This window comes from Neopelma chrysocephalum, unplaced genomic scaffold, assembly GCF_003984885.1.
Source record: "Neopelma chrysocephalum unplaced genomic scaffold, ASM398488v2 Primary Assembly neopelma1_24, whole genome shotgun sequence".
Classification (NCBI taxonomy): Eukaryota; Metazoa; Chordata; class Aves; order Passeriformes; family Pipridae; genus Neopelma; species Neopelma chrysocephalum.
The window spans coordinates 19,785,170-19,810,290 of NW_020897693.1; the positions used below are offsets into that span (position 1 = coordinate 19,785,170).

General features: G+C 38.8%; 1 protein-coding gene across 1 annotated transcript; it reads left to right on the forward strand.

Moving 5' to 3' along the window:
- Positions 1-448: 448 nt before the first annotated feature.
- SNAP23 (synaptosome associated protein 23) lies at positions 449-23,204 on the forward strand. The gene is made up of 8 exons (XM_027706891.1): positions 449-562; positions 10,290-10,395; positions 10,974-11,015; positions 12,356-12,404; positions 12,908-13,025; positions 16,437-16,589; positions 17,766-17,910; positions 20,428-23,204. Exons 2-8 carry the CDS (start codon positions 10,339-10,341, stop codon positions 20,491-20,493), a joined length of 630 nt encoding a protein of 209 aa, XP_027562692.1. The 5' UTR covers positions 449-562; positions 10,290-10,338; the 3' UTR covers positions 20,494-23,204.
- The last annotated feature ends 1,917 nt before the right edge of the window (positions 23,205-25,121 follow it).

Below are 25,121 nucleotides of genomic sequence, written 5' to 3' on the forward strand. Positions count from 1 at the left end.
CAGCTTTCTCTTTCTGCCCTCGTTCTCTCCGCTGGTGACAGAAGAGGGTTGACACGCATCGTCCTAATAGAGAGAAACTTAACTGGAGGAAAAGCCCCGCTGATACAAACAGGGCTATTTCTGTACCGCGCTATTTGCTAACGCATCTCCGCTCAGCGCGGCCGGACCGCGGGGCACCGCACGGACGGCACACACTCCACACACTCTGCATGGACGCGGCGCACACTCCCACACCCCGCATGGCACACCCCGCATGGCACACCCCGCATGGCACACCCCGCATGGCACACCCCGCAAGGCCCGGGGCGGCGCTCATGTGCCCCAGCCCCGCCTGGCGCCATGAGGGGTGTACCGAGGGCTCCCGCGGCAGCGGCTGGTTCCCGCCGCCATGTTGGGAGTGGCGGATGGGCGGTGCCCGCCCTCGCTTCCGGGGGCGGGGGCGGCGCGCGCGGGCCGGCGCTCGGCAGCGGGGGCGGGCGGGACATGGGACCTTAAAGGGGCGGCTGAGCACGGCCCAGCCCGGCTCGGCTCGGCTCGGCGGGAGGGAGCGGCGGCGGTGCCGGTAGGTGTGCGGCGGGGTGGGCTTTGCTAGCTCGCAGCGCCCTGGGCAAGGCGGCAGCCGGGCGGATCCGGTCCTTGGCCGCTTTCCTGCCGCGTAGCGCCCTGAGCGGGGCGGGCGGGGGCCTCTGTGGGCCGAGGCGGCCCTTGCCCGGCCGCGCACGCCCCGCGGTTGCCGGCCGGTCTCGCCTGCGCGGAGTAAGGGGGCGGCCGGGACACGGCGAGGCCGGGGGCGGGCCCGGGCCCTCCAAGCCCCCGCCTCAGCCTTGGGCTTCGCCCGTCCCCTCGCGTGTGGGGAGGCCTTGCGGGCTCCCCCCTGCCGGTGGTTTTTATTTGCTTGGCGAGAGCCTGCGAATTGAGCTGTTGATAGGATACAGGAGAAAACCCACCCATTGCTGCGTCTTCTTAAACCTACATTGTGCCCGGCTGCCTTTGGACTCAGCCGTAATATGTTGTACGTAGTACGTAGTAATCAAAAAGCATCGAATGTAACCTGTGTTTTGGTGCGTCCCTCAGCTGTACGTCTCGATGCCCTTGGCGCTTCTGGGAAGCTAATAAGAGTCAGCTTTATTTTTCACTTTTTTCCCCCTCTTTTCACTTTCTGTTTCACACAAGAAGGTTATCAAATCAATACACATGATTTGACAACCTAAGTAAACGAGCTTAAGAAACTTTGGAAATTTCTTTATGCAACTTCTGTAGCTATTTACCTTCCTCTTTTTTGCTCTCTCAAAAAGGGCAGTAGATGCTCAGTGTTCAGAACTAAGGATGTTGTTTTACTTCCCCTTCATAAACAAACCTGATCCTGTGCTGTAGAGAGAACAGCTATGTAGGGAGGTGTATAGGGACAAAGGGAAAGCCTCCTATGGTATTGACTGATGGACTTGAGCAGTTAATTGCTTGCTGACATTCTAGTAACAAATGCCTGACCTCAGCTCTGCAGTTTTTGAACTAGGTTACTATACAGCACAGTTCGTGTCATTAGAAGAAATGGAATCTGTTACTGTCTGTATGTGAATCAAAGTTTGACTGTAAATTTCTGTTGGCCAGTAACTAATTTGGAGGAGGTTTCACAAGGTTTTTCCAGGGACAAAAATGAGTTGTTGAGACGAGTCTAGAACTGAATACACTGCACAGAGGAGGTGGCATTGCTCACGCCTGTTCTTTGTGCTATCGCCTCTGTGCAGTGTGTTCAGGAAGCTGATAAGAAAGCAGGAAGCATGCTCTGTAGTGTCCTGTTCTTGGGCCCTGGCCTCTTCCCCCAGGGTCACAGATGCTTTATTCATTTATCTTGTAGGCATAATCATGTGGAGGAGTACATTCTGGTGCTGATACCTTGTGCTACCCTGCTGTTATCTGGGCTGAATTTCAGCTAACTAACAAGTAGGATAATTGCTTGTGTTAAGGAAGAGTTTTTAAAAAAACAATAACTATATTAGTGATGATGAATTTGAAAGAAAAGCCTCCAACCCTAAACACAAAGGTACCTAGCTTGTAAACTGTTTAATTTTTGATCTTTGCAAGCGTGTACATACATTTCATAATTAACATTCATGTTTCTAAGAATATTGTTTCATGAATTTTTCTGTCTTTTGGTGAAGCCAACAGTTTGCTTTATAAGTGAAAGAACTGAGAGCATCTACTCACCTGAGTCTGTACCAATTCGCTGATGGCTAAAAATACAACTCATGGGATTCTGGCTTTCAGTCAGTTGCTGCAACAGCAGGGTTGTGTCATCACCTAGCTCCTACCTTTGTGATAAAATGACATAGGCTGCGTTTCTCAATCGTACTTTTAGATGTACTGGATAGTAGCTATTCTTTTTTTCCCTGGTATGTATATGAAACATCCCATGAAAGAATTAGTGAATTGGGAATTGTAGGGGTTTTGGTATTCTTAATAGTGGCTTATGTTAAAAGGGTAGAGTACAAGTATTACTTTCTCTTTCTTCTGAAGTGAAGAGATAGTCAAATACTTTTATTTGGAAGTAAAAAGGGTAGGTTTCTTTGATATCATGAATTTATAAAAATGATTAGCCTTAATAAGCCTTATGGTTTTGATATTAAAGAGATAATCTTCTACCAACTTTCAGTTCTCACAACTATTGTCTTCCGTGGCCAAAAGTATTATGTTGATTTCTTCTTCTCTCACTTTACTTCCTACTCACAAGAAAATTGTGGATGCCTTACTTATTCTCCCTTTGGAATCAAGACACAGTCTGCTGTGTGTTATTGATGTTACCAAAACATCTTCAGCAGAAAAAAACCTGAAGTGCACAACAATTTGTAAACATTTGTGTTTAGCTTTTAGTTTAGAGTTATTGGTGACGGAGGAAGAAAATTTTGTGATATTGATTAGAAGCGTATCTTCATAGCAAAGGGACTGGGTTCAAATAGAGGACCCTCAGATGGTGAGTAAGGGATCAATTTATGATATGTAGCAAATGTGGTGGATATATGACAAATTTCTGAAAGGTATTCCGCCTGTCAGAGGCACAAAACTGCTGCTTGTTGCAGATCTTCAGCCAGAGATGCAAGACAAAAGTCTTATCACTCAAGGTGGTTATGTGAAAGTGCATCAGACCAATAAATTGTTTCGATTGCTTGCAAGTCGACTTGTCGCTTTTGACAGACATGGACTGTGTAACTGGAGTTGAACAAGCACTTTATTAGGTCTTGTGGTGCCCTGCAGTTAATTTAAATTCATAAAGACCAGTAAGGGTTTTGAGTGCTTTGGATAGCACAGCCTGAATGCGTCATGACTATCATAAAGAAAGGAAATAAGTTTTCTTTTTTCCTAGAGCTAATGAGCATTAGAATTTCTTCTCAACTAGTGCTGAAGAAAAACGTGTTCAAGCAGCATGTAAATGGCCTACTATAGTTTTTAATACCTTGGAAGTGTATCATAAGCCTAAGAAGATTATTGGTATTGAAAAACCCTTGAAAACACTGTGCAGCCTCACTGTTGTACTGGCCTTTGGAACTCGTTTACATTGGAAACTGAGTGTGTTGGCATAAAAAGCTAGCTCCAGTTTGCAAGTAATTCCGAATGAAAATGAAAACACTTGAAGGAAAACCCTTAGTGGTAGAGAGGAGTATCTTAGCCCAATGAGAGGGACAACAAAAAAAAATTCGTGTTAATTTTTACTGTGTGATCTGGGAAGGTGAGTGGCCAAGATGAATCATGTTGTTGCTGGCTGCATAAAACAGTACTTGGATCTTGAGAGTCTGTTAGTTCAAATGCTTTTTTTCCCCCCCAGAGTTTTTAATTTGCCTATTTTCAGGAAACCCAGCCAGTGAGCTGCTGTTGGATGAAGTGATACTGCCTTGGCTTTCTGATCACAAGCAGATATTTAGACTTGAAGATGTGTACATGCAGACAGTAGGTCACTGTGGGTATTGCTAACACTGAATTCGCTGCTATTGCACTATGAAAGTTATGACTTGGCAGATGTTAGCTCTCAGTTCAATAGTTGGAGTTGGGACAGAACTCCGATTCGACACTTATGACTGATCCACCTGAAATGTGTCCATGTGAGCAGTGCTTTTCCCAAGCAAAAATTTGCCCCATCTTCTCACAAGACCACCCTACTGCTAATGTAGATATAACCATAGCTGACATCACTCTGTGTCACTCTCCAGTTTTTTCAAATTAGACAAAGAACCTACTAAAATGCTTCAGCTGCTATATGGGTGTGTTGATAAACCGAATTAAGATCTCTAAGCCAGAGATGCTTTAAATGGATCTGGCACCGTACCAAAATCAGCCCAAAAGTGCTTGTGATGTCCCTCATTCTTTTGCAGGAAATATCTTGTTTTCTTTTCCTTGGCCATCTCCAACCTAAGAACTTAACATAGGAGGATGAATTGAAAGTTTTTCACGGTTTTTAGAGGTATGACTAAATGCAGAGTAAGTGGAAAAAATGTATGTGCAGACATAAATCTACTTTCATTTAGCTCACTGTTCCTCTTGTCCAAGAGATAGAAGTAGCTTCAGTCTAAACCATCCTCAGCTGGCTTGGGCAGTAATACCATAACTTTAAAATGCATTATAGTGGTGAGCTTGTGGGGTGGCTTAGCCTAACAGGAGTTATGAAGAGATAACATTGTGGTTGGAATTGGGATTTCAAGGAACTTTTTCTGCCCTCAGGATCTCCAAAATAAAACATGGCATAAAATCAGATTATTATGATTTGCAGGCCATGCATTTATTTCCTTGTTGCTCTTGTTTCACAATGAATCTTCCTTTTTTTTTAGGGCAGTGAGAGTTACGATTATTAATGTGTTGTAGTCTTAAATTTCCTGGTAGAAAAGTTTCATGAGGCCCATTACTTCATGAAGATGTATTTTTGTAGCAAGTTTAGTTTTGCATAGTCTGTAGGTGCCAGGCCTTCCTATGTAAGGGGCAGAGGGAGAGTTGTACTGAAATGCGTTTAACTTTAATCCTTGCAGGTTGGTAACTGAGTAAATACTGCAGAATACTTTTTGATAATGAAAAGTAAATACAGCTGACATCACATCCTTCTTCAAAGGAGTTTTACTTTGTATTTAGGCACATTAATTACTTGTTTAAAACTTGCCAGTCTGGAGAGAAAATAAACTAAAATATCAGACTGTTGTTCCATTATAATTATGAAGTCTCATTTTAGGCTGTCCTCTTTTTTCACGTTGGTTACTTTGTGGCTAGGATTTTTAAAATGGAAGGAGAGGAAAAGCAAAGCAAATAGGCATTGAACATGGATATTTAAATAAATGCTTGCCTTGGCAATTATAATAAAAATACATGCTAGGTACACTTTAGCCATATCAAGTTTTTGTCTCTGTATATTTTGTCTTTATTGGTAATCTTAATGCCTTGGATACAGAATCATTTTGTCATATACCATTAACTTAAGAGCTGGATACCTCAATGGGTGCTTTGATTCCTTGGCAGAAAGATGGGCGAATGAGTTTCCTTTGTGTATACTGTGTTCTGTTGGAATAGCTGAGTTGTTGTTTCGATACAAATGATGTCATCTTGGGTGTTGTAACTTCTTTAGAGATATCTTGCAGTGAAGGCACATACTATGTTCAGCTATTCCAATTAGGCATGCAACTATCAGGTGTGTATTTACATCTCTGGAAACAGGCTTTTTTGGAAATGTTTGGTTTCTTTTAAATTACTGTTGTGTGCTTTTTTTGACTGTTTTAAACTGCTGTATGGTGAAAAGTCTTTTTACTGCCTAGGGAATGTCTTTTTCTATTCTGCTTTATGGCACTAATTGCCTCTGCAGAGCTACTGTGCAGGTTATGTGTGGGCTTACAAAAGCAAACTAATGGGAATAAAACTGGCTTTTTGGAGTCTAACGCATTGTGTTTGGATATTCAGTTTTAAACAGAAATTATAATCAAACAAATTCAAAGAGAATGCTTTCTTGAGCCTGTTTTAAGAAGGAAATGCTATCTTGTTTTGCATAGCTCTAGAGACAATGGCTGAAAAGTGAAGGTGAGTAAGCTTGCTGGGAAGTATAGAAAAAGAAGAGTTCTCTCATTGTTTTCAGTGTCATAAGACCTTAAGAAATTATCAGAAAAGACTAGAAAATAACTGTACTCTATTATCCACGATAAAAGATTGTGAGAACATTTATCTCTTAACCAAGTGTTCTGAGTGGTTTTACTTAGCTTCCTCGCACATAGGTCATTTGTCTTTGCAGTTATGTGAAATATCGTTTTAGAGTATGGTTTCGTTTCACAAGAGGTAAAACACTGTGTCCAAATATGAGCATCAGAAGATAAACACATGCATACCTCAGCTTTGAGGAATCCTGGAAGTAACTCTTTTCTCTGTCTGCTATGTGGAAGGGTTTTTTCCTCTACATCTTGCAGCTGTATTTCTTCAGCGTTAGATCAATTTATAAACAGTTTCAAGACCAAATACCATTGATTTAAGGGGAAAGTGGGAGGAGTGCTGTGGTTTTCCATAGAACTTCTTGCTGACTGGCAGTGGAGCTATTCAGGAAGATGTGAGCAAGCTAGGGGAACACAAAGCTTGTCTGTCAGCTGTTAGAACTGGTTTGCTGATGACACAAAACTGGGCGGAGTGTCTGAGACTTCAGAATGCTGTGCAGCCCTTCAGAAGGACCTGGGCAGAGATGAACTGTCTGAAATTCAACAAAGGCAAATGCAGGGTCCTGTGCCCGGGGAAGAATAACCCCCTGTGCCAGTGCAGGCTGGGATCTGACCTTCTGGAAAGCAGCTCTGCAGAGAAGGACCTGGGGGTCCTGGTGGACAACAAGCTGTCCATGAGCCAGCAGTGTGTCCTTGTGGCCAAGAAGGCCAATGGTATTCTAGGGTGCACTAGAAGAGCATTGCCAGCAGATTGAGGGAGGTGATTTTGCCACTCTACTCAGCCCTGATGAGGTCACATCTGGAGTCCTGTGTCCAGTTCTGGGTTCCTCAGAACAAGAGAGATATGGAGCTCCTGGAGCAAGTCTGGTGGAGGGCAACAAAGATAATTGAGGGACTGGAGCATCTCTCATACGAGGAAAGGCTGAGGGAGCTGGACATGTTCAGCCTTGAGAAGAGATGACTGAGAGGGGACCTCATCAATGTCTGTAAGTGTCTGAAATGAGGGTGTAAAGAGGAAGGATCCAGGCTGTTCTCTCAGTAGTGCCAAACAATAGGACGAGAGAAAATGGGCTGAGACTGATGCACAGGAAGTTCCATCTGAATATGAGGAAGAACTTCTTTACTGTGTGGGTGACTGTGCACTGGAACAGAGTGCCCAGAGAGGTGGTAGAATCTCCCTCACTGCAGATATTCAGAACCCTCTGGATGCAATCTTGTGCAGTGTGTTTTTGGGATGACCCTGCTTGAACAGGGAGATTGGACCAGATGACCCACTGTGGTTCCTTCCAACCTTACCCTTACTTCTGAACTTCTGTGATTTGGTGGCAAATACTTGTGTTTTCAAGCAATTGTCTAATGTCAGATACAACTTCAGACACTTTCTGGTTTAGTGTGTTACTGTTATCTTATTTGTGTCAAAAATGGATTGGTAGTTCCTCTGCCAGCTACCATAAATAGGACAAAGTTGAGCAGGAATAGTTTGATAGCTAACAGTACATGAAGTAGCTCTTCATGTGATTATGTCTCTTCAGGTAATTACTACCGTATTTCAGCATGGCATTATCTTTTGTAGGACTTTATTAATAAGATCACAGTTGTCAAGCCCAGAGTTTAATTTAGTAGAGTCTGTGAGCTTCGGTCTTGAAGTTAATTCATAATGTCGTGAAGTTACCATCCAAACTGCACTACCTAGTGTTCTTAGTGTGGTAGTTGGAAGTGCTGACTGCTGTTGTCTTCCTTCTTTTTCAGCCTCACTGCTAGTTTGTTTTTCCAATGGTTTCTCCATGAACATGTGGTTCTAGTAGCACAGCGAAATGTTCTGGCAGTACTGAATAAAACACAAAACTCAGTATCTGATTAAAAAGTATACACAGTTTCTTCAGATTTCGGGTGTTTTATTGACATGAAGGTAGTAGTATAATGCATTTGCAACCAACTGTTCGAAGGTAGGAGTCTTATTACCCTTTAAAGACTTATTTTATAAACAAATCCTTCTTATGTATTGTTTGAGAACATTATTGTCATACCCTTACCTCAAAAGTCAAGAAACTGTTGTACTGTGTAGCATTGGCTGCAATATGGCTCTTGGGTAACTCAAAGACAGTCTGTAGGGTTACACTGTACATCCAGCAGTTGTGCTTGTGCTGGCATGTGAACTTTTGGGTAGCTTGAATCCACAGCTGTAAGGGGAAGCAGGACACTAGGCTGCTGAAAAAGAAATCCCAGATTGCTCTGAGAATACAGCTGCATTTCCGGCCCTGTTCTGCAATCACAGTGGGACTCCTGAGAAGCTGTTGTACTCATGGGGCGTGGATGTGATACTTGTTTCAATATCCAAGATGAGACGTGTTCTGTGGCTCCAAGCTGCAATCAGTACTTGACTGGTGGTACCCATGGTAGGGGAAAGCAGGCCAAGCCTGCAACAATTACGGTAATCCAGATATTGCTTGTTCAATGCAACTATATAATTGAAATTTCCTACTGTTTCTGAATATTGAGTGCAAGATCTTCATCCAAAGAACCAGCTTGATGTCATTTTCCTGTGCTTAATCTAATTCAGTGAAAATAGGTCCTTTCCTCCCTGTCCCTGGTTTACTGGTCCTTAGCTGTGCAAATCAGCTTGAAGGGCATTCCCAAATTCAAAGCTGGGACTGAGCTGCCTGAAATGAACTTCATGAAAGGAGCTTAAGCCTTTGAGTGAAAAGATAAGTCACTGATTACATACTGAATTTGGACTACTGCAACCAGAGCTATTAGAGGCCTTATGTGATAATATCTTGATTTTTTTTTTTGTAATGGTGGCAAAAACTAACTTGTTTTGACAGCTACTTCAGAAAAATCTCCTAGAGCCATAGTCTCAAGCTGGGTGCTAGGTGCTAAAGACCGGACCTGCTGAAATATTTTTTAAATACTGAAGTACTTCAGCTGTAAGTGATTTAGGTGTCTTGATTTCAGTTTGCTCTCGAAGGTATGCACACTTCTTTGAAGAGCTGTGAACAGTATCCATTCTCTAGTAACAGCTGAGTGAATCTGCATAAATTTGCCCTTCTAGGAGCAGTTACTAATGTTATGTCTTCTAAAATACTGGACTTGTAGGGAAAACTGGAACACAGTTCTGTTAGTCAAGCAGAACTTTTGAAATTATATCAATGGATAATGTGGAATTAATTAGAAGCTACTCATATGAAAGAGCAAGGATTAGTTTAAAGTTAAAGGGAAAATTCTTTGAAAAAAAATCCTCTTATTTCTCAGCTTATGTGCTATCTCATTAAAATCTTGTATAGCCTGGGAGCTCTGTTTTCCCATTGCTAGGAGTGCTGGATTTATTACCATTCTTCCAACAAAAATGCAGATCCTTAGCTCTGAAAAACTTGTCTGTGATAGGAATGCATTTATTGATGGGCTTGCATTTTTGTCTTATATATTTAGGCAAAATATGTATCTCCTGTTTATAGCAAAAGTTAAATCATGGTGTGTTGGGACTTTGCTTATGAAAATAATATTTATTATGAGAGGTAGATTTGAAAACCTTTGCTACAGTTACAGACTGATAAATACCAATTAAAATTTTTGCAGATGCTTTTGCATTTGAGGGATTCACCATAGCATAACAACCACTTCTAGAGTGTGACTGGAATAATTTTAGGTGGTGTTTTATCTATGAAAATGTTTCCCCTTCTTATGACTCTTGAAATCCCTCAGTGGGAATGGAAAGAACACTTAAAACTTATGCTAGTAACTTAAAGGTCTTAATGAATTCATTTCTGGATTACTGGGCAAACCCATGTGCTTTTCCGACACGGGGAAACTTGTTATTTTAAGACCTGATTTCCTGATTTATTTTTTTTTACCTTAAAATAACAATAGAGTTTTCGAAAACTGTTCAGGAACCCAGGTCTTGGAAAGGAAATTATTGGATATACCAGTTGTTCCTGTATTTTTCTTAGCTCCTAAGTTAGGTCATATCAGCTGAATAATTATTTTAGTGTCTTCTAGTCCTAACTAGGTGTTGTACTAAGCAGAATGAAATGTATAGGCTTTCATTCTTTGAACTACCTTCTAGTTTCAACTCTAAATACTGATAAAAGGATAAATATGATGTTTAACTGGTATCTCTTATTACAGAGGGAAGATTCTCTTTAGCGTGATTACTTACAAATAATATTACCTCATCATGGAAGAACTATCACCAGAAGAAATTCAACTGAGGGCCAACCAGGTCACTGATGAGGTAAATATTGTAGGAAGATATCTAGGATTACAATACTTGCCTGATGAAATTAGAATATACTTTTAAAAATAGACAGACCAGGGTACTGATTCTGCAAGGGTATAGCTGAGTGTTTTAAATTTTCGCTTTACTTGGCTAATACTGGAGTGAAAACTACTCCTAAAAATAAGAATGAATTTAAACTTCTGAACTGTAAAGTCACCTGCTTGACTGAGCACTGATCACCCACCCACTCCTGACTACAGAGACACAATGCAGGTTGGGTATCTACAGTATTGTTAGTCATATTGATACTTCATGACTTTCTTATTTAACTAAAATTGATTGGAATATATCTCCTTTTATAATGACTTTCCAATGGAATAAGCAAAGTACTAGCAAGGACTAAAGACCAAGGAAAAAAAGTAATGTGCTGCTACTGTGGCTGTATTGTAGCGTGTATTAGATATAAACAGGGTGATAAACGTTTGTATACTCATTGCCTTGCTACAATGAACTGGTAAAGAACTCTCATGCACTGAGATAGATATATATATACACAGACAATTAATGCACTCATTTTAAAATTCTCTTTGTAGTCTTTGGAAAGCACAAGGAGGATTCTTGGTTTGGCCATTGAGGTAAGGAAAAACTTTAGAATTCCCTCTGGATTTAATATAAGAAGCAGCATGTTAACTGTTACAATTATCTTAATCAGCTTTTTGTCTTTCTCAAGACACATGTCAGTAGAAGTTGCTGCTTTAATTCAGTAGTAGAGTTGGAATGACTTAAACTTCATGAATTTCACATTATGTCAGATCACAGAAGGGTTGATATCCTTTTTACCTGTTTTCCTCTTAAACAAAATTACTTAATCTCCAAATGCTACAGATCAGTTATAAAAAGTCTGTGATGGTCAGTTATGACTTTGTCCCTTGCTTCTCATAACATCTTTCATTTGTCTTTTAGCTCACTTTACCTGTGAACAGTGTGAAAATGTCTCACTTTGAGGACAGTAGGGCTTTATTGAGTGGGGTAATAGAGAGCAGGGCTGCTTTTGGTTCTAAACAGAAGTAATTTTACATACACCTTACAATCTGTTCATCAGTTTTAACTTTAAAGATAAGACTGATGAAACTCTCAACACCCTTGTACATGACTTGAACCAAATCCTGTATTTTGGGCTTATCTGAGTGAAGTTGTATGAGGGATCTACTGCCCTGCGCTGTTATGGCTTGCTGAAGATGCTGCTGTTACCAGTGAGGCATTGGAATCAGCATAGCCTAATGAATAACTCTCTAACACAAATGTGAAATACATGTAATGAGCCAACAATAATTTCTCTTGATATCATAGTTTGGTGATTCATTCTATGCTGCCAGTTTAAAGTAAAGTATGGGTGCAACTTGCACGCTAGATTCAAGACTTTGAGCCAGCAAAGAGCTGTATTGTAGTATATTACTCAGTGCTGATTTCTTTTGCTTCATGTTCTAAAACTAGTGATGGTCTATTCTCTTCATGATCTCTTGTGCTGAATTCTCAAGAATGGTTATGCAGGCTTCATTTTGCTTTCTTCTCTTCTGGCTTCCAAGACTAAAGGCCTTGTCAGCCCTATTGAAGGGTGTAGGGATAAAGAACAAACCCAATGCCACTTCTCAAAGGTCTACCTTTTTAGCTTGATGTTGTCATAGTTCAATATGATTATTACAATAAATTTTATCATCTTGTTGTAATGTAAAAAAACAAAGCCAAACCCTCACAAAAGCACCACTAATTGAGATAGGCTGATAAGCATCTCACCTGTTTCACTAACATAGGATCTAATTTGAAACTTAGAATAGCTTTACTACAGAAGTTATTTCTAGCACAGTGTTTTATTATGAACTTGGCTGGATTATCCAATTTACTATGAAGACCTTCAGATTTTGCACTGCTGTATTGAAATCTGGTTTTATATCTTCAACTAAATTTCTTTCTGCAGTCCCAGGATGTTGGCATCAAAACTATTACCATGCTAGATGAACAAGGAGGTAAGTTCTTCCTTCTTCCAACACTAAAAGTCATTATTATGACTGTAAGAAAAAAATCATCATTCAAGAGCTGTTGCTGAAACTAAAGGTTTCCTAAAGACAACTTATGTGAAAATGAGATTTGCTAGTTGGTTTTTCACAAGTGTTTGTAGTATTTAAAAGAGGTTTTAAAGTATTTCAGAGATAATGTTAGTTACAATGTAATACAGAAGCTGCTTCTCTCCACCATCCCATGAATGTAACTGTGTGCATTTATTTTAAAAGCACCAAAAATGTGCTGCTCTAAGGATAAGGAATATATTTTTCATGTAGTAAACAAAACTTATAACTTAATATTTATTTAAAAAAAAAAATCCTAGAGGGCAGAAAAGAAAATAGGCTTTAGTCTTGGTATAAAGGTAGAACTGAAACTTGTTAAGTTCCTGCTTTAAAGAAATGTTAATATTCCCCACCCTCATCTTCCCCCAGTCCATGTTTATTCAGGTTACTTGTTTCTCTCCTAGAACAACTAAATCGCATAGAAGAAGGCATGGACCAGATAAATAAGGACATGAGAGAAGCTGAAAAGACACTGACAGAGCTCAACAAATGTTGTGGGCTCTGTGTCTGTCCTTGTAACAGGTCAGTTATATTGGTACTTGGGTCTGAAGTTCTAGAATATTCCCAGTAGCTGCTATACTGGGAGATGTTCACTAAGTAAAAGAGCTAATTAAAAAATGCTAGCAAAGTTGATTCTTTTGGTTTGTAGAGCTGCACCCTTATAAAATTGTATAAGAGTAGCTAAGCTTACTTGCATCTGACTATATGTGTGCCCCTTCCACTGTAAATATAGCCGCTGTATAACAACCTCCCCAATTGTGCCTTAACCTCCTTAAAGCTGATATTTAGTAGAATACTATCAATGTCCATTGAAATGAGACCAAGTAGGACTGCAAATAAATATGTAAGTGCCTGCCTCTGAGAAATTTGACTCCAAAAATCTTTTTTTCACAAAAGCGCTTTTGTACTAACTTGAAAGCAAGAAAACTTATTTTTTGGGGAAGGAAAGTAGTGGTTCTCTAGGCATTTAGAAAATATTCGTGCTTTAGGGAGGGTGAGAGTAGGAGAACAGAACAGACATTGGTGTTAAAGCTTTAATCTTTTCAATAATGGCTATATAAACTCTTGCAGACCTGCTTTGCACTACCTTTATTACATCAGTGTTATGGCTACCGTATCCAAGTCAGTTGAGTAATCTTGTATGGCACTTGATTTGTACTTTTAAACACCTAAACAGCCTGAACAATGATCAGAATTATTTTTTGAAGGTGTACTAGCTTTATCTTTAAACAGTGTGTTGAATTGTTTTGAGTGAATTGAATATGATCATATTTCTTCCGAATGAAGGAGAAATAAATTGAGTGTGGTAACTGAAATGAATAGTGTGTGTATTTGTTGTTTTTTGCTCTTTAGCACGAGCAAAAAAATCTTATTCAACTGGGAGGCAGCAGAAGTTTAGATAGAGATTCCTTGGAGTGGCTGAGTATCTAGGAGAATACTTTGAGGATCATTTAGGATAGATATGAATGTGGCTTTTAAGACTGAAAGTCCTAGAGCTTGAGGCCCTTGAAAAGACAGATACTTCTGTCCTGACCTCTGGATAGGTGTGCTTCCTGCTTTATATTAGTTGGATCAAGCTGGTGGACTTTGAGCATTTTGACACTGTCTTTGTTTTTTATAGTTGATAGTCTTATTTCACTGAAGTTAAGCAGCTTATTGACACTGAGCAAGCTTAGAATTTGTGAACTCTTGTGGCACTCCAAGTACACAGATAACAAGAAAAGAAATAAGAGTTGTGTACCAAATGGGCTGTAGTGTGCAGAAAAAAAAATCTACCAGATAAGTAGAGGGCAGTGCAGAAGAAGAAACAGTGAATGTCTTTAATATATCTACTGGTACATCAGTCTTTCTGTCAATGCCAGAATTAATTGTCACCCAGTTATCTCCAAAGCCTTTCATTTTTTTCATAAGCATAAAGCTAAATCAGAACACTTGTTGAATTAAATATTGCTTTTCTAATTTCTCCTAGGCTTAGATTATGTATAAAAGCTTTCTAAAAACACAATACTGGCAGTACTGTTTTATGATCTATGTACTAATAACAAGTTGCCTGTTCGTTGGTCTTTACTATTCTTTCTTCTCCATTCTTTCCTCCATTCTCTTCTAACACTGATGCTTGCTTTCTAAAAATGAAGACTAGGTTAAGAAGCTGTATTCACTTAAACTGGTGAAAGTGGATTTTAGGACAAGGTCAGTCTTAGTAGTGCAGATGCATATTTAGCCAGCTGTCTGAAGTGATGCTTCTGTTGTCTTTGTGCTTGCATGTGCATGATGTCTGTTTGCATGCAGGTCTCCTTATGACTGATGTATTGTAATACTGATGTGAATAGAAAATATCTGTTACTACAGAGGGGTAGTAGTTATGGAAATGGTGAACAACTACTTGAGCTCTTGCTGGTATGGCAAGTTGTATAAATAGCTTTATTTTTACAGAAATGAAACATGAGAGAAGTGAACATTTGAAATGTTCAATTGAATTTGAAAAACAGCTCTTAAAAACAGGTGGTGAGAAGTTTTGTTCTTGACTGTGTTTAGTTCAAACAATGCTGTTTCTAGCTGTCTCCTTCAGATGTGAAACTAATTTTCAGGCCACTTGTTTTTTGGTAATAACGTCCTTACAGTTGCCTCTGAGACGTAAGACTTTGCTTATCCAGAAGCAAATCACACAAAGTTCTCCTGCTGTTGTGGCTTTAGTATGAAAGAGATTACAATATAATGCTCAATCTAGTTGCTGTAAACCTAAAGAGATCTGTAAGCTTGAGTATGTACAAAGAGCTAGAATTGACTGGTTTAGGTTTCTTTAGGATTTTGCTGGGTTCAGCACTTCAATTGTGAACTGAGAAGTGATTCCATTTCTTCCCCTTCGTGTATTCATTCTAGATAACTTTTTGTAGAATCTGACCTATGAAACACAATTTCCCATTTCAAATACATAAATGCCGGTTGAATTAGGGGAATATTTCTTCATTGCAGTGAATTTCACAACACTTCAAATGTATAACATCTGGGCTACTGAAAGGCACTGTATCTATAGAAATTGATTACAGTTAACTGTAAAGTTAGATGTACTGAAAGACACTACAGATTTCCCTTCACAGGCTTTTAAAGAAGCAGAAAAGTGGCAGTGGAATCTGGATTGTCTAGCTTAAACCTGAAAATGCCAGAAAACAATGTGAACATGAGAATATTCTTCTCAAAATGAGAACTGACTCCAATTTAGATCAGTTATTTTTGTGTTGTATTTTCTTCCCTTCTTGCTTTTGTGGCTTTGTGATTCCTGAGACTGCTTTGTGTCAGTGTGCTTTTAATTTTTTTTTCTTATGAATTATGTGATAGAAGTGTAATGGTAAGTTGTTTTGATTTAATGGAGTTAGTACAATTGAATTGCATAATGCATTAGCTATTTAACTATGATTACTGTTATTTTATAATCCAAACTACCCTGAGAAACATTAAAAAGAAAGACTTGGCAACAGAAAATATTTGATAAAAACCTGTAGTGATTTATGGTTTTCTTGCATAGTATAGCTATTTGTGTTTGAGGAAGTTTTTTCACTCATCCCCATTTCTTCCTGAAAACTAACCAGTCATGATTGATTATACTAATGCCTGTTGTAAGTGCAACTTTATCTTGTGACATGTAAGCCTTCCTGCTACTGTCATAAGCTTCTGTCTTCTGGTGAAGTACATTACTTTAATTCTTGTGTTAAAGCTTAAGACCACATTAATCACTGTCCTTAGAATAACTCAGTTGTGTTTGTACTATCAAGATATGAGAAATTGTATTATACAGACAAGGCTTTATCCATACAAAACTAAATCTCTTTAAGGCACAAGACAAATGTTTCTGAAAACCCTAGATTAATACTGAATTTCAGTCAGGAAGCCGTATTTCTGAGGTAGTCATTCAGATTTCTTATCTTTCTGGAGTAGGACAAAGAACTTTGAGGCCAGCAAGGCATATAGAGCAACCTGGGGAGATGGAACGGAGAACTCAGCAGATCATGTGATATCCATGCAACCAAGACGTATAAACCAGCAGCAGCCTCAGACTTCTGGAGGACCAAGTGGTGGATATATTACAAGGTTTGCTTGTTCATATTCCTTAATCTGGAAAGCAGAAAGCCTAAGTTAGCAGTTAGCAGTTATCAGTTGTTAAATAGTAAGTTGGAGGAGTTGTTATAGCTTGGAAAGGAGATGGCAGACACCTATGCTGTCAGTATTGTAGTGCTCATCTTACACTTTTTTTTTTTAATAGTGGTGATATCAGTCTATTTCTGGATGTGAGGACTATAGAGCTTAGTGCTCAGTTATTGAGGGGACTCTTAAAAAAAGAGAGACTCTTAGTCATAAAGTATATTTGAGATAAACCCATGTCTTAAAATTCCTCTGTTAGCTAGTATTTTAATTTTTAAGGCTATTTTTGTAATAGTGACTAGCTTAGCACCTTTCTTTAGGTAGTTGCATGCTTGGAATGCAGGGGGCTTTGAAAGGGGAAAAACACACCTTGGCTTGAATATGTTGTGCAACAAAATAGAATCGTAGAATCAGCTGGGTTGGAAGGGACCTCTGAGATCAAGTCCAACCCTTGATCCACTACTGCTGTGGTTACTAGACCATGGCACTAAGTGCCACATCCAGTCCCTTTTTAAAAATCTCCAGGGACGGAGAATCCACCACTTCCCTGGGCAGCCCATTCCAATGCCTGATCACCCTCTCTGTAAATAAATTCTTTCTAATATCTAACCTAAACCTCCCCTGGCACAACTTGAGACCATGCCCTCTTGTCTTACTGAGAGTTGCCTGGGAAAAGAGACCAACCCCCACCTGGCTACAACCTCCTTTCAGGGAGTTGTAGAGAGTGATGAGGTCTCCCCTGAGCCTCCTCTTCTCCAGGCTGAACAGCCCCAGCTCCCTCAGCCTCTCCTCATAGACTTGTGCTTGAGTCCCTTCACCAGCCTAGTTGCTCTTCTCTGGACCTGCTCCAGCACCTCAATATCCTTCCTGAACTGAGGGGCCCAGAACCGGACACAGTACTCGAGGTGTGGCCTCACCAGTGCTGAGTACAGGGGAAGAATCACTTCCTTGGACCTGCTGGCCACACTGTTCCTGATACAGGCCAGGATGCCATTGGCCTTCTTGGCCACCTGGGCACACTGCTGGCTCATGTTCAGCTTCTTGTCAATCCAAAGTCCTATTAGAGTAAATCTAGAGTAAAGCAAGTTCTTAATTCTTGAAACTTTACCTTAATTACTTGAACAGAATAACAAATGATGCCAGAGAAGATGAAATGGATGAAAATCTTGCTCAAGTGGGAAACATTCTTGGGAATTTGAAAAACATGGCTTTGGATATGGGCAATGAAATTGATGCCCAGAATAAACAAATAGACCGGATAAACGTAAAGGTAAGTGTCAAAGGTGTTCTCTGCTTTCAGCGTAGAGGTTGTAACTGAGAAGTTACTAGGAATGTGCTACTGTCCTATCTATCTGTATTTGCAGTAAATATGCATTAAGGTTATACCATCCTCTAGGTTGCAGCGATTTCAATGGGAAATATACCTTGATGTTTGGTTAAGTAGTGGAAGATTCAAATGCTTTAGAGTGTCAGGAAACCTAAAAATACAGCACAGGTTACTGTTTACTCTGGAAACAAATAAACTTGATGGGATCAAAAGGAAAAACATTTACTGGAGGTATAACTGGGGGATTGTTGCTGGCAGGAAATCTTTTATGTGGTAGGGAATAGGTATTTTTAACAATAGGAAGGTTCTTCTGGAACTTCTAAAAAGTCACTAGAATAATTAAATATAAAATAAAACAGGTAATTCATTGCCCTAATTCTTGTGGACAAATTAATATTGGGGCTGAGAAGACTTTGGAATAATGAGGTTTGTAGGTGCACAGGGACATGGCCTGCCTTCATCTGCACATGAAGTTAGTCACAGTAGATTTCTTCTTTTATTACTTTATATTACTTAAATATTAGATTCTCCAAACAAATTAAGCATATATAAATGTATGGCAGAAGGGGGTGTCTTTCAAAGAGAAACTTAATGAGTATGTTGGCCTATTTTAGAAATGCCCATATTAAAAGTTCTCTTACAGACATCCTGGTTTAAAAAGGAAATGAAAGCTTTAATGATTAGTGTATATTAAAGACTTCAAAAAGCAGCAGTGAACACCGATTCCTGTAAAATTTTAGTATTAAGACAAAATGGGAAGTTTAAAAATCTCAAAGTTAAAAATCTCACTGAAGTGTGTAGTAGGGTTAAAAGCAAGATAAATGGTGTTTTCTCAAATACACGGAGCTAGTTTGACAAATGCTGGTTGTACTTGTGTCAGCATTTCAGTTTTGTGTAGTAATTAAGGGGTTGTTGTATTAATAAGGCAAATCAACGTGATTTTATGGAGGATGCTTTAACTGTCTTTTACTGTTCTTGAAACTGTAGATCTGATTATCAGGTAAAAAAGTCAAACGTTTTAAAGTACACTAGAATATTCCTTGGAGTTTAAAATTAGGTGGGAAATTCTTACAACTTATAAAGCAGACTGAAAATTGCCAGGTCAAATGAACTGCAAGTAGAAATTACTGTTTTTAGCAATAGTGTTTCTAGTAGATTAAAGCACCTGGTTTTGGCCTGATGCTCTTTTGCTTTAGTGGTCTGAAAAAAATCTTGCTGATCAAGTCTTACTAATTCTTAAAATATGATGTATACAAGTTAGAATTGTTTTACAGAACACAGTGAAAATGAAAGTGCAATTCCTGGCTTTGAGACTGGCAACCTGTTTCAGGATAATTAAATTAATCCTTTTCTGTTGATAACTTCTTTAATCTAGTGAACAGTATGGAAACCAAATCAAAATGTTGAGTGGAAATCTCCAAAGGACAGTATCATATAAAGAAACAAAAAGCAATATTAAGCTTAACTTCAGAATAGGGTTGATGCTTGCTTTTTTTTTTTTTTTTTTTTTAATTCTAACTCATCTGGAAAATATATAGACTTGACTAGGTGACTTTTGGTAGTCTGCAATGGTATGCAGGACTCCTAATCTGAATAAACTTGTAATGAAACATGTTATTGGCTTTTTCTTAGAAGCAGATCTAGTTGGATGTGTTTCAGAAGTGTTGTTAATAGGTTAGAGTCTCACATTTGTATAGTAGATTCTTGCCCCTCCCTCTACCCTTGACCTGAAAGGCAGGAAGGAGAGAAAAGGAGGGAAGGACTTGAACTGCAGATGTCCTTTTACCAGCCATTTGCAGTATGAAGTTGTGAAATAGCTAATACTTGGCACAGGTAGAACTTCTTAGGAGTTCCTCTAATGATGAGGACATTCCCCACTGCAGGCTGGATAACCGAGGAATTATTTCGAAGCTCCTTATCATACCTTTCAATAAAACTCTCTTTTGACACTTTTTCAACCTAGATGTTGTGAGCTGATTTTTGATGCTTTATGGTAGTAAAACAATAATAAAGAGCATTTTTGTACAAATACCATATTTTTATGACACTAGGACACTGGAGGGTGTGTGAATGACAACCAGGGATTTGCGCTAAGCAAAATAATTCTGACTTGATGCCCATAGGTCTACTTTTGACTATTACTTCTAGTTCAGAACAACTTTGTTGCTCTGTAGAGGTCCTTAAGATGTCCAAAGACTTGGAGAGAGGGAATTTTTTTCTCCTTGTTTTGTTAATATTGTTCCTGACCAGCTGAGGCAAGCTGCTGTTTTGAAAGTCTACAGCTAAAGAGTAAAAACTATTTCTCCTGATTTTGTTTCTGCCAAAATTGACAGCATATACTGGCTTCCCTTCTGTCTACTGCAGTGATAATACTTTGGAATTCAGAAGTTCATGTCAGTTTGAATTTTTAAACTGTTTTGCATGGAGTCTGCAAATGATGTATGAATTTCTCTCTTTCAGGCTGATACAAACAGGGAACGCATTGAGCAAGCCAACGTCAGAGCCAAGAAATTAATTGACAATTAAAGCCTGGTGTCATTGTTCAATGACACTGTCTCTCCAGCTGCAAACCACCATATTCATGGATCTGTGAAACTTCTATTCTTTAATAAGAGGGGCTGGGAAAAATGAAGCAGTAACTTTCTATAGTAATTAATTTTCTCTTATTGCTTCATGTAAACATGGCTTTGACTCAAAGAAAGCGGTCAACTTCCTTCTACTCATCTGCCTTCACTTCCTCTATACTGCTCAGGGCTAAAAGTATTAGGGCTTTGAGAATCTTCTTGCATGTTTTATTCCTCCTCCCAGTTTTTCTTTTTTTTAATTTTTTTTTTAATTTCTTGCACCGAAAATACAGTCCTTTTTATTGAAGTTGAACAAGCAGGGGTAACCTGAATTCACAGTTGTGGAAGGTTGGAGAGGGGACTTTGCACTGTTTGAAATACCTCATAAGTTGAGTGTCTTCACTAAAATAGGGACTTGGCGAACATTATCTAACTTGTATCTCTAGCATGCTAACCATAGCTTTACAATCCAAACCACATGATTGGTTTGGGGTTGAGTTTGTGGATCACAGAATTGAAGAGGCCCATTACTTACAGCTTGTGGGTTGAGGGCTTTAAAACACTTCCTAACCACACGAACTTTAAGGTAATGGCAACTGGAGGGATATAGAGGTTTCCATTTCTTTACTGTAAATTGGCATCACTTTGGAGGCCATGACTAGGAAATCATGCTGCATTGTTCTGATATTTGTTGTGCGTGTATATATATGCCTGATCTAAACCCTGTGCACACGTGAATAGAAGAAAGTAAAACTATATCCCTAAAGTATTTATTTGATGGAAATTTTTACAACCCTCATCTGAAAGTTAACTTCTAAGTGTTTGAATGATGCATCTAAACCGGAAGAAACTGAGCAGAAAAGCATGCAGATCTCTTGCATCCCATATCTTATTCTCTTTTGGCCAGTTTTCTCTGGAGTTCAGTTTATGCCTTTCTCCAGTAGAAAATACTGACTGAAATCTGGTGCGGAGTTTGCTGTTAGCAGTGACTTTGGGAGTACTTTTTAAATCTATCCAAACCAGAGAAGCTTATTATGAAACTTCTTTGTCACAGGTCTGGAGGAAGACGTAGCCATTTATAAACTGTATGCTAGTTCTAAATAAACTAGTTCTAAATAGATTCCTGACTGGTTTATTATTGCAGATATTGGGACTGGCAATTGGAAATATTACATGCCCAAGTTACTTGCAACTAAAAGTTCTTGTTCTGTTGCAGAACAGAGGAGTTTCTGACCAGGTGAGGTGAAGCTCTTTCCTATGAAGAAAAACATTTTGGTTTTACTGTAATATAATTAGATTTATTTCCAGAATTTTTCTTTAAATCTTTATAGTAATTAAATTGCAAGTGGCTTATGTAATTTTAACTCCACCCAGCATATACTATGCCTGTTTTACAGTTGAAAGTGATGCTTTGGAGTACCCTATGATACTCACTGTTGGATGGCAAAAATCTTCAAACCAAATTGATTGGAGGAATAATTAAAACTAATAGCATTATGGGGTGTTTTTTTGGGAGGACAGTCTACAAGTATCCTGTAGCCACTAAGATTGAATCCCAGGGCTAGAGATGACACTAATCCATTGAAATGTTTAGACAGTGTTAGGTATTTTGTTTTCTTTTTAGCAGAAATACAGTCAGTATTAGTGGTATATTTTCAGTTCACTCCCAGCACAACTTGATATTTAAAGAAAAAGACCAAAATCAGCAACCACACACACACAAAACTCAACAAAAACCTAACCAAACAAAGCAGAAAAACCCAAACAACTGACCAAAGGATGAAACAGCTGCATGTAATAAATAGGCCAGTGGCAGTTTGCCTTATGTGAAGAAGTCATTCTTAGGGCATTAGATACTTCAATACTGTGGATTGGCTCCTGTCTAGCTTCCAGTAATTGTTGGAAAGCCAATGAATTTCAAAAGCTTACTAGTTGCCCAATCAGTAAATGAAGATTATATGCTTAAAAACACAAGTAGCAAAGAAGTACTTTTAAGAACATGGCATAGTAAACTTCAAACAACCACCTGCATAAGAAAGTGTAGGGAATTTTGGATGAGCTTTTTTTTTCCTTCTTACAAACTTCATGTTAACTGAAGGATTATTTGCTGCTAGTTGTGAAAGCAAAGTATGCATTATTTAATTGTCTTCCTGGAACAGAAGACTGAAGTGGTTACCTTTATTCTGCTTACACAATGCAAACCCGCTCTGTAGCATTTGAACATTCCAAACATTGGAATGTTTTTCTCCCTTGCCACTACAAGTCCATATTCTTGACTTGCCTGAGCTCTAACAACAAATTAACATATTGGCTGACAGAATGCTGTGATGGATATATCAGAATTGTAATATTGCAATGAATACCACACAAGGAAATAATTTCTGAGACTCTGAGCTTGAGTATTAGCGGAGCATCGATACTATTTTCTGATCTGCAAGAGCCAAATCCGTGAGGGAGTTGGTGCCTTTATGTTAGTGAACAACACAGTCTGCTACTTGGATTGTCTTACTGTTGTCTATAGAATAGATGCCTAATTTCCATATCTATGGTATGAAATCAACCCTTGTACATCTTTGTATGTCTGAATGCTATTAAGAATGAAGGCTTACAGTTTCTGCTTTTGATTGTTAAATTATATATTGTGCACAAAAAATACATACTTTTATAACTGAATGTGTTCTAAAATTATTTTCTCTTAAAAATGTCGTCGCTTAGTTTCCTGTCCTTGAAAAACTTGGCAGAAGTAGTTGCTACTACGCAACTAGGAAGTTTCTCTTCTATTTTTATTTCACAGAATAATACTAACAAAGTATAAGGTGTGGTTGGGAAGAGAGGAATATTGTGAACTTTAACAGTCTATTTTGGATCCCTGTATAATCAACATCTCCAAGCTTCAAACTATGAAATGTGTCTGTCTCTTTGAAAGACTGCAATTTGACATGGGTGTATACTTCAGGATGATAAAGAAACAAAAAATAACTTTAAAACTTTCCAGTCAAGTATCAGTAACAGATGCCTAGAGTATACATAGTCCAGTAGGTAAAATCTAGTGATTTAATCTCCTGCCACTGCAATTTCACTCGTGAGGCAATTTAGTTTGTATTTTCTGTAATACATAGAGTTTCAGATTCCCAGAATGCTCTTAAAGGGGAGTAGGTGTGGGGGAAAATACAGACTTTTGTTGCATAGCAACAGTTCTGAGCTGCAAGAGAGAGTAGCCTACCTGGGAAGGGCTTGGAAAAAGTACTTCTAATATAGTATATTACTAATATAGTAACTAGAAAAAAAATATTAGGAACAGCCTGCTTTCATAACTATTCTGAGCAGGCAGCACATGTCCCAGGGGTACACTTAAATGGCAATAATTGGTAAATTCAAGCTAGTCTATGCCTTGACAAAAGACCAATCTTCTTAACACAGCAATAGCTACAGTATGAATTGCAGCACGTGCTGCTTGTGCAGCTACCTGCAGAACTTACCTCTGCGAAGGCTATATGGTGAAACAACTCAGTTTACACAATGCAGTGACTAAGTTGCTAATTCACCTTTGCTGCGCTTGAAGCAATGCTGTGTCTAAATGCTGTTTGAATAGATGGATGACGTGTATCTTACTGAAATGGAAAACTGGAGAGCAAAAGGTCTGAAATAAAATACATGAATGGTTCATTTTGTTAACTATGGTAGCATCTTCTACTTCAGTAATTCCAAGGCTATGAAACTGCAAGTGTAATTGTGCATGGAAATAAAATCATTTTATAACTTCAGTTGTAGAGTAGGAGTGATGAGAAGGGAAAACAAACTCCCACTATAAAACTACTAGTAGATAATATAGAGCACTGAAATGTATAGAACAGCATTCTACTATGTGACTTGGTCACAGTTATTCACTGCTGTGAGTTACATGTGTAAGGGTATCAGCCAGTTCTTTTTTCCTTGAAACAATCTTCCTCTGTTCTGGAGCAACTTTCGTTAATCCAGATCTAACTCTGCTCCAATCAGTATTTTCCATGGTGCTTTCTCTATTTTGTTCTACAAAAGCTTTGATAGTTGTCATAACTCCAAAGTAGCAAAGGGGCCTAACAATGAGTAACTGAAAGGTTTCTAAATGTATTAGTGATCACATAAAAGAAATGTTGACTTATTTTCTCAAATGCTTCCAAAAGCAGTAAGACTTTTTTTATAGCATTGCTAACTCCATAATTTTCAACTGTTCTACCATCTCTTCTTATACCTCTTTGTTGAATAGAAAAAAAAAGATAAATGTTAAATGAGAGAAGCAGCATCTCTGTGCACACATATTTCCCGTTAAAAAATAATAAAACCAAAATGCCACCACAGCAGAGTGGCACCGCATTGCCAAGTGTTTACATACTGATGATACACCACTCTGGAGTTGTCAGAGCTGGTGAATGCAAAGGGAAATTTGGTAACTGAAAGGCTTTGTTCTGTTGATGTCTTGTGCACAGCTAGGAAAAACTAGTACTTCAAATGGGATTTAGGTATCAAGTGGAAGGAGGTAAACTTTAGAACAAGCCCACAGGCTTTATTTGCTACTGGCTTTGCATGTCATAATCTGTGGAATCTATTATT